Source organism: Nyctereutes procyonoides, unplaced genomic scaffold (genome assembly GCF_905146905.1).
Source record: "Nyctereutes procyonoides isolate TBG_1078 unplaced genomic scaffold, NYPRO_anot_genome, whole genome shotgun sequence".
NCBI lineage: Eukaryota > Metazoa > Chordata > Mammalia > Carnivora > Canidae > Nyctereutes > Nyctereutes procyonoides.
The window spans coordinates 58,664,739-58,675,044 of NW_026575046.1; the positions used below are offsets into that span (position 1 = coordinate 58,664,739).

Consider the following 10,306-nt stretch of genomic DNA (forward strand, 5'->3'; position numbering starts at 1 on the left):
TCCCTCTTCCCCGCCTCTGGGCAAGCTGATAAACTCAGGTGCTCTGATTTTGGCACAGTGGGAGTTCCAAACAAGATAAGCTTCTCCCCAAGGATAAGAACTCTCCTACCTGGGCCCACTCCTGACACCTGTGCAAACCCCAAACCAGTCTCCTTTCCTCGCTACCTCAGGCCATTTTCAAGCCAGCTTGGGAAGCCCATCCTCTTCTTCCCCAAAAGCCTCATCATGGAAGTAATAACCATGTCATACCCTCTTGGTGTGTGGCCACAACACTCTTTGAGCTTTACTGTCATTGGAGCTGTATTAAAATACCTATTGTCAGTAACACAGGGATACTCTAGGACATGTGTAAGCACTCTAGGCCTGACTGGCAAGTTCACCTAAAGTCAAGACATGAACACATGAGATGGATGGGTTTTAACCATCTCAAAAAAAAAAAAAAAAATCAAAGAGGAAAAAGTCTTTTGGTTACTTATTTAAAATCCTCATGAGTTTATTTTATCCTATCAGTAGTTCAAATGTTTACATGATTCAAGTGTTTTCACAGCTACTAGAACAGACCTTCGGCTGGAGAGTCCTGGCATGACACCTCCTTCCACAGCCCTCCAATCTTGGTTTAATCCACATAGTTACCATCTTCAGCGCCTATCTGGCCATTTTCTCAGTTTGCAGCTTTGGGAGAAGCATCGTGAGAATCATCCACTTTTTGATAACTTAAGAAAGAAATTTGGAGCCAGGATACATTTGGGGAGCAATTTCATGCTGAAAAGCCTAGTAATTTATTTCTTGCAGAGTTTTGACATTACAGTCAGTCTGGCCAGATGACTCTCGAGGAGGAATCTATTGAGGCATTCCTGGAATCATACTGGAAGTACCTGGCAGAGAGTCCTGTTTCGTGGAATCCTTCTCAAGGGGTTTTGTGTTCTCTTGTATGAATGCGGTCTTCTTTGTGGAACTAGCTACAGATATCAGTGGCTAAACAAAACAAAAAAGCAAAAGAGTCATTAGCAGAGACTAAAACACACTCAGCATGCCAAGAACACAACATTGCCATTTTCATGCCCAAGACTAATAACTAAATTGAAACACATCTGCTCTAGCAAAGCATAAAACAAATCAGATAGAATCAAAATGATTCATCAATAATTTTACTGCCTGCCAGAATAAAAATCAACACCATTGAAAGGAAACAACATAATCTAGATTCCCTATAGAGTATCATCTACAATGTTCAGCACACAAGTAATAATTACTAGACATACGAACCATATTCTAGAAAAAAAGCATATAATAGAAAGAGACCCCAATGGGACACCTGGGTTGCTCAGTGGTTGAGCATCTGCGTTTGACTCAGGGTGTAATCCCGTTCCAGGGATCCAGTCCTACATCGGGTTCCCTGCATGGTGCCTGCTTCTCCCTCTGCCTGTGTCTCTGCTTCTCTCTGTGTCTCTCATGAATAAATAAATAAAATCTTAAAAAAGAAAGAAGAAATAAAGAAAGAAAGAAAGAAAGAAAGAAAGAAAGAAAGAAAGAAAGAAAGAAAGAAAGAAAGAAAAGAGATCCCAATGCCTGGGTGGCTCAACCAATTGAACATCTGCCTTTGGCTCAGGTCATGATCCCAGCGTCCTGGGATAGAGCCCCAAGATCGGCTCCCTGTTCAGGGTGAGTCTGCTTCTTCCTCTGTCCCCTACTCCCTGCTTGTGCTTTCTCTCTCTCTGCCAAATAAATAAATAAAATCTAAGAAAGAAAGAAAGAAAGAAAGAAAGAAAGAAAGAAAGAAAGAAAGAAAGAAAGAAGAAAGAAAGAAAGAAAGAAAGAAAGAAAGAAAGAAAGAAAGAAAGAAAGAAAGAAAGAAAGAAAGAAAAGAGATCCCAATGCCTGGGTGGCTCAACCAATTGAACATCTGCCTTTGGCTCAGGTCATGATCCCAGCGTCCTGGGATAGAGCCCCAAGATCGGCTCCCTGTTCAGGGTGAGTCTGCTTCTTTCTCTGTCCCCTACTCCCTGCTTGTGCTTTCTCTCTCTCTGCCAAATAAATAAATAAAATCTTGAAAGAAAGAAAGAAAGAAAGAAAGAAAGAAAGAAAGAAAGAAAGAAAGAAAGAAACCCCAAAATGACAAAGACCATGGACTTGCAGCCAAGGACTTAAAATGGCTATGAGAAATATTTTCAAAAATGTAAAGGAGAAAAAATGGGCACAATGAGTGAAAACATAGGGTAGATAAGCAAAGAAGATGGAAATTATAAAGGAACCAGACAGAAATTCTATAATTGAAAAGAATAACATCTGAAATGAAAAAAAAAATTTTCACGGAATCTCTAAATAGTATATTGGGCATTACAGGAGAAAAGGTCAGTAAACTTGAAGACAGATCAATAGATATGATCCAAACTGAAGCACAGAGAAAAAAATAAAATAAAGAAATTCAGTCTCAATGATCTACGAGAGGCTATCACATAGTCTAGCATCTATGTGATTGCAGCCCCTGGTGAGGGCGGGGTCTATGGAGCTTAAGCTCTCCTGGTCGCCTGTCCCTGCATCTCTGTGGGACACTGCACAGAGGACACTATTTGCCCATGTGACCTATAAGACCCTTCTAACTTCAAAGTGCTGTGAGTCTGTGCCGCAAATCTATGCATTGACTCCATAAAAATATATTTATAAAACATTTGTAAGGCTACCTTTTTATAAACAAAGGGATTGTTTTCAAACTTACAATTATGGCTTACTGACTCAAAACTGCCTTAGCTTAAGAAGGAGAAACCAATACAAGGGTGACTTTCACTAGCTTTTTTTTTTAGGCCTGACTCAAACGCTACCTCTTCTAAATATCTCTTCTTGATTCCTATAATTGGATATGATCTCTACCACACACGGGGCTGTTTCTACTGCTCTTTTTGACACACCCACTGGACCAGTAGTGTTCAATCTGGGGTATTCAAAGACTTTCTAAGGTATATGCAAGCAATGATGGTTTTAAGACATTAAGGGAACTTTTGCAAAGCTTTGAGTATGTGCATAAAAAACCCATCAGCAGGCTTGCTGATATTTTATGCAACCTATCTTGGGCCTATTTGAGACCAGATTTAATAGCACTAGTGACTCAAAATCTGAAAAATGTCCAGTGGCAAGGAATAGTTTGCAATTTGCCTTGAGCCAAGGAGAAATGAGACCTTAGAATCTCATTTTATTTGAGAGACTTCCACTTTTTTGCCCACTACCCACCTCTTTCCATTTTTACTATAAGAGTAGCTCTCCCTGGCCAGGTAAGCTTTGTGTTAAGATCCCTATTGGGCCTCCCTGATTCCTTCTAACAAAAGGGCATCAATTTGCACACAAATTCTTTCTTAAAACTGAGAATTTGCTTAGTCCAGGCAACCTGCAGTCTCTCACTCCCATCATCCCTGACAATTGCCTTTGTCTCACAGTTGGCAGAAGAAGGCATACCTTTTACTCATCTAAATCTTGCAAAGGAATATTGCCACAGGGTGTAAAACTCCTGGGTGTAACTCAGTGGGAAAACTCAAAACATTAATGTGAGCAAAGTTTTCTTTAATAAAGACTTCATAAAACTAGGGTGGAGTTTTGGGAAGTATTTCCCTGCCTTATATAGAGAGGTATTTCTGTTAACAGGAAAGCAGTGGCCTTAGAAAGGGATTAGAGGGGGCAGTAAGGGGATGACAACTTCTGCTTCATGACCTCCCCCTACTCTCTTCCAGACACCATTCAAAGAATGAATTATTCCTTGGGGAGAGTTCCTTTAGACTAGTGTCAAACAATAGCATGAAACTACCTTTCTTTTGACTTAATTTACCTACCAAACATCCAGACTCAAAAAATAAATCTACGGGGGCGCCCGGGTGGCTCAGTGGTTGAGCCTTTGGCTCAGGGCATGACACTGTGGTCCCAGGATCAAGTCCCACGTAGGGCTCCCAGCAGGGATCCTGCTTCTCTCTCTGCCTATGTCTCTGCCTCTCTCAATCTGTTTTCCATTAATATATAAATAAAAAAATTTAAAGGATAAATAAATAAATAAAAATAAATCTATGAATTATGAGGCGAGCTGAGCATAGTGGCGTGAGTGTATATAAGCTAAATAGTTTCATGTCTCTTCATCAAAGTCACTTTGGAAACTAGCAAAAGCTAGAGAAGTGTACAAAAAGGCACTGAGGATTTCAATGCACAGGATACAGTGATAGCTGGAAGGATGTCAGATATCAGGCCCTGTGAGTCAATTCCCTATCCAGGTATCATGCACTTTGTAGAAAGCACAAAATCAGCACAAGGTGTTTTTCAGAAGGTGGTGGTAAAAATCATGGGAGATAAAAGATACGCTTGTCAGAATAATGAACACACAGCAGTTTCCAACTACAAGAAGGTAATACTTTACCACCAGGATTACAGCATCATAGAGAAGGCATCTGCAGCTCGATAAATAAATAGCAGACAGTAACTGAAACACTTAAATAAGTAGTATATAATAAATAAAATGATATATACTGAAAACCATATTTGGTTTCTGAAATACCGAATAACTTTTGAAAAGGGTTCCTAGGGGGCACCTGGGTGGCTCAGTGGTTGAGCATCTCCCTTCAGCTCAGGGCATGATCCCAGGATCCTAAGACCCAGTCGTCCCCCACCCCACCCCCCATCATGGGGCTCCTTGCATGGAGCCTGCTTCTCCCTCTGCCTGTGTCTCTGCCTCTCTCTCTCTCTCTCTCTGTCTCTCCTGAATAAAGAAATAAAATCTTAAAAAAGAAAAGAAAAGTAAGGGTTCCAAAGATCCTGTAAGGAAATATATTATTTCCAAATGACTTAGATTTTTACAAAAATCCAATTTTTTAAAACCAGTAACATCTAAAGTAGTTCCTGAAATCTAAAATGGATTTGCCTTTCAACCTTTCCTCTTTTCGATCACCAGGATCATCAATACAATTGATTTACAGATAAACATAAGGAGATAGAAGGACGAGCAAGGTGCAGAGCCTCAGTGTACTGTGCGCTGTGGCCTCGCTGGCCCTTGGATTTCCCAGTACCCACCACTGGGGTGTCACCTGCCCGCTGCTGGGTTCCTCTTCCCACCTTGTGAGACTTTTCACTCTTCTGTTGAATCTGACACTCCTCTTGCTTCAGCATTTCTGTCATTTCTGTTTCTTTGAGGCTATTACCATATTCTTCCTGCAGCAGGATCTTCGCTTGGCTCTCCTGGAGTGAGGAGAGAGCTGAATCAGGCCAGCCCCTGGGAAGCCTGGACAAATGGGCCACCCCTCACTGAAACAGACCACAGGCCCGGGCCCTGTGGGCCTCCCGAGTTTGCTCCTGTGACCAGCTTTTGCTGGCTAGTGGCTCCAAACCCACCAATCCCACAACTCCTCTGAGCTAGATTCCTTCCTCACCCCCAGACTCCCTGCACTTCAGGAACATCTGGGCCGAAGGGATCTCACAAGCGGAATAAACTAAGAACCTTTCTGGGCTAGGCCTGGAATCCTGCTTTGGATTTCAAATGACTGTGAGAAAGCTGGAAAGCCCTCCCCAAGACAACTCTGTGCATATACACACCTCCTCTTTTACTTTAGCTATTTTCCTGTAATGATAAAGCCAGTGAGCCAGGTACTCTATAGGGTCACTGGGCCGAACCTTCGCCACATCCACCAGCGCCCGGCTCAGGCAATTTCCGAAGCACTTCTTCAGGTACTCAGTTTCCATTCTTGTGGGCCTGGGAAACATCATAGCAGAGTCACATTACTTTATACAGCAAATCTGATTTTTAAAATAGACACATTCTAGGCAATTTGGATTCATTTCAGGATAAATATGAGATACTTCGGGATGCCACCCTTCCCCCAAAAAACAACAAATACATACTTGTCAATTACTCTTACTGATTCAAATGGACTTTTTTTTTTTTTTTAAGCTCTCCAGCTATCTTGTGTTCTCAGATAATAATAGGTCCTGGGGGCTCATGAGGACTGAGAGGAGCTTGATTTATCAATTGGTGGTTAAGGGTGGCTAAGTTCTCCACTTACCCACAGATCTCTACCCTTGAGTAGGGAGGAAATAATTGAGCAGGTGGGAGGTCCCAAGAGGGGCTCTAAGGACCCAGCAAGCTGTGCTATTTTGAGGTTGGAAGCTACAGTCATCTGTGACATAGATAAGATGGGTGCCCAAGCAAGAAACTACAGGAGGTTGAGCTGATGCCCTGGTGTTTACTATTAGCCAGATTTCAGGAGCTGGAGGCCATGTAGCCTGAGTTAGAGCACAGGTTAGGGGTGGCGGTGAAGAGCAGCAGCCTGAACACGCTCCAGGAACAGATGGACCGAATTCCGATCCTGGTGCTTGGTCTCTCTGAGCCTTGGTTTTCTCATCTGTAGAACAAAATAATAAATATATGTGCCTCATAATTGTGGGGATTAGAAGAGATAACAAATACATGTAAAGCACTTAGCCTGGTACATGGTGTTTAATAAATATTAGCTATTACATTGGAGACTGTGACATAAAATGAACTAACACCCAGCCTGTTTCTGACCAGCTCCCTATTTCTGAAGTTTATGTATTTTAAGTCCAAAAGAGCTAATAATAAAGTGACTAATGAAGGTTCGATTCCAGTCTTAACATTTTCTGGAGGTGTTTTTCAGTGTAAGGAAGGAAAGATACATAGATATGCATATAGAAAAAGAATACTTCCTAGCTTTTTCCATTGCAAAAGCCTAGAAGTAAAGACATTTAAGTGCAATGAACACGCTGAGCATAGGGAACTTGATCTGAAATAGCCTTTGTCACTTAAGAGCAATCAGGGCTCCTTAGAGAAATGGTGAATTCCAATGTTGGGGCAGGGAAGGCCCAAGAAGCCTGGAGCATTATCTCATCCATGTTAGAAAATAAATGGTTTAAGGACACAGGAGCCAGCTGGAAGAGGGCTGCTACTAGTCCAATCAGGGGCAATTTAGACCATCGAAATAAATAATGACTATAATGGATTATAACGAATTGAATAAAATTTTAAAATCTGTGAATCGATATAAGAACAGATAGGTGAGTGAGAGAAGGGGAGAGAAGGGAAGTTCTTTTTTTTTTTTTATTTATGATAGTCACACAGAGAGAGGGAGAGAGAGAGGCAGAGACACAGGCCGAGGGAGAAGCAGGCTCCATGCACCAGGAGCCCGACGTGGGATTCGATCCCAGGTCTCCAGGATCGCGCCCTGGGCCAAAGGCAGGCTCCAAACCACTGCGCCACCCAGGGATCCCAAGAAGGGAAGTTCTTAAGGTAAAATGTCAACTAATAAACATGAAAGAATCATGGAGTTTTTTTTTTTTAAGTCAACATTCTGTGACCATTATAGTATAACTGCATCAAGCCAGAATCATCAGTGAGTCCTAAAAATCAATGAATATTTGATAAAGAATAGGATATTCATATAGTCTCAAAGTTTCTCCCCATAAATTATGTATCGATTTCAAGAGGAAATACAGGAACTTTACAGTGGTGAGACCTGCATAACCTCAGTCAAGCCATCTAAGTAAACATCACTAATCAAGGGACAAAATGACACCATGTGTCTCCTGGTGGGACGCACTTCTTAGCGGGATGAAATATATTTCTGTGGAGTCCTGCCCAAAACGCAAAACTTGAGTCTAATTGAGGAAATAACGAACAAAGCCAAGTTGAGACAGTTTGCTACTGGCCTGTACTCTTAACAAATGTCAAGATCGTGAAAGACAAAGAAAGAGGAGGAACCATTCCAGATCAAAGGAGCCTAAACAGGCCTAAAAATGCATGGAATACATGATTCTGGATTGAGTCTGAACCAGAAAAAAGAATTTTATAAAGTGTTATTGAGGAAACTGAATGTGAATTGTGCATTACATAATAGAAGTGTATCACATTTGGGCCATCTGGGTGGCTCAGTCGGTTAAGCACCTGACTCCTGATTTCTGCTCAGGTCATGATCTCAGGGTCGTGAGATGGAGCTGCCCCCCCACCCCCAATCAGGCTCTATGCTGAGCATGGAGTCCGCTTAAGATTCTCTCTCTCTTCCTCTGCGCCTCCCCCTGGTGGGCTCACATTCTTCCCCTCCCCCCCAAAATAAGAAGTGTGTCAAGGTTAAATATCCTGATTTTGGTCACTGAAATATGAGTATGTAAGAAAATGTAATTTTTCTTTGGAAATACACAGTGTGGTAGGGCTGAGTAATGGCTCCCCAAAGTGTCTAAATCCTAATACCCGGAACCCATGAAATATGTTACTTTGTATGGCAAAAGGGACTTTGCAGATGTGATGAAGTTAGGGATTTTGATTTGGGAAGATGATACTGGATCATCAGGGAGGGTCACTGTAATCCCAAGGTGTCTTTATAATCGGGACACAGTAAGGTCAGACAGGGAACAAGGAGATGTGATGGTGGAAGTTGAGGGAGAAAAGGTGATGTGATCCAGGGTCATGAGCCAAGGATTGTGGGTGGCCTGTGAAGCTGGAAAAGGCAAGGACATGCATGCATCCTCCCCAGAGCCTGCTGAGAGAACCAGCTCTGCTGACACTTTGGTTTCAGCTCTGTAAGACTTATTCTTGATTCTGGCTTCAAAAAGTACAAGAGAATAAATGTGTTTAAAGCCACTGAGTTTGGGATAACAGTGGAAGGTGGGGATGGGGGTACATGGTGTTGTGCTTCTGTGAACCTGTGGCCCACCTGAACCAGTGCACCGGTATGAACAATCTTCTGCACCCCTTTCACTCAAAGTGTGGTCCCTGATGAGCAGCATCGCATTACCTTGTGGAAATGCACATTCTCAGGTTCCACCCCTTACCTCCACAGTCAGAGTCTGCATTTTAACAAAATCCCCATGTGATTCAGTTAAAGATCTACTTTGCCTTTATGGCAGGAGAACCGCCCTTCCCAGGGAGCGGAATCCCCACTCTGCCAAAAGCCTCTCCACTTTCCAGCCCCTGAGCGCCTGCTCTCCTGTGTAGGCCGCAAATCCTTTCTGGAGGAAGCATCTGCTCTAAATTGCACGTTTTCATCCATGGTCTCCATGAAATTTGGAGCCTGACAGTTTGCTAAAACTTGATGCAAAGACAAGAGAGCCAGAATGACAGAGCCACAGCTCAAGGCCAGGAGAGGGAGGGGCCAAAGAGGTGCCTTTTGCAGCCCTCTCTCCACAAACTGAAGGGCACACTTAGCAGAGGAGAGGGGCCTAGTTTTCCTAGAGCTCCTCTGGGAGTCAGTTCACGGCCCTCCCTGTTCACCACCTAGCAACCCAGGAGGCAGGCCGGGAAGCACAGAGATGGCCTTCCCACACCACACTCCCAGGGCTAGGCGCACGGTGGGTGCTCGAGAGTATTTTTTGACTTAATCTGCGAAGGCTCTGGCTTGCTGGCCCGGGCATGAGCCTCCGCTTCTTCCCAGCTGTCAGCGCCCACTCTGGTACTCCTGGCCTCAACCGCCGTGGGCTGAGGCCGCTCCTGCCCAGCACCGCCCAACACAGATTAATCCAGAACCTGGGAAATGCTAGCAGAGGGTTGTCCACAAAACACTAGGTCAGGGAAGACCTGCTGCGGTGGAGGCGGGGCCTTCCGGAGGCAGGGGCACCTGCGCTGGTCCCGAGAGGGGCCAGGTGGGGTCACCAGCAACCCCAAAGGTGAGGAGCCGGAGGCGGCAGGGGGCCACGGGACTTTCCCAGCCTGGGTGGGCAGGCGCCCTCTGCGGCCTGTCTCACGACCCCTCTGCCCCCGGCCCTCCCAGTGCACACGGGCCTGCCCGCGGCTGGCTCCGTCCTCCCAGCCTGCAGGTCGCAAGCTCAGCTCCGTCCTCCCTGCCCACCGGCTCCGTTCCATCCTTGCTGTCCACAGGTCGCAGGCCCCGTCCTCCCGGCACGCAGGTCGCAGGCCCGCTCCATCCTCCCAGCCCGCAGGTCTCAGGCCCTGCTCCATCCTCCCAGCCCGCAGGTCTCAGGCTCGGCTCCATCCTCCCAGCCCGCAGGTCGTAGGCCCTGCTCCGTCCTCCCTCCCACAGGTCGCGGGCTCGATCCTCCCTCCCGCAGGTCGCAGGTTCGGTCCTCCCTCCCGCAGGTCGCAGGCCCCGCCACACCCGCGCCCCGTCCTCCCCGCCGCCCGCCCGCCCCGCGTGCCCCGGCGCCCCAGCTCTCCCACCCGAGCCCCGGCTCTCCGCCCGCCCCTCGCGCCCCTACCGCGTGCAGGGAGCCGCCTGGGTCCGGGGCGCGCGCTCGTTGCCTAGCGACGGGACGCGCCTCGCGGGGCCGGTAGGTGCGCGCGTCGGGTGTGCGCATGCCCAGCGCGGACGCCCAGCGC

General features: G+C 45.7%; 1 protein-coding gene across 1 annotated transcript; it reads right to left on the reverse strand.

Moving 5' to 3' along the window:
• Positions 1 to 497: 497 nt before the first annotated feature.
• Positions 498 to 10,305, reverse strand: DYDC2 (DPY30 domain containing 2). The gene is given in 4 exon segments (XM_055325280.1): positions 498 to 975; positions 5,083 to 5,205; positions 5,560 to 5,716; positions 10,186 to 10,305. Coding segments are annotated over 3 exon segments (531 nt in total). The 5' UTR covers positions 5,707 to 5,716; positions 10,186 to 10,305; the 3' UTR covers positions 498 to 714.
• Position 10,306: the final 1 nt, after the last annotated feature.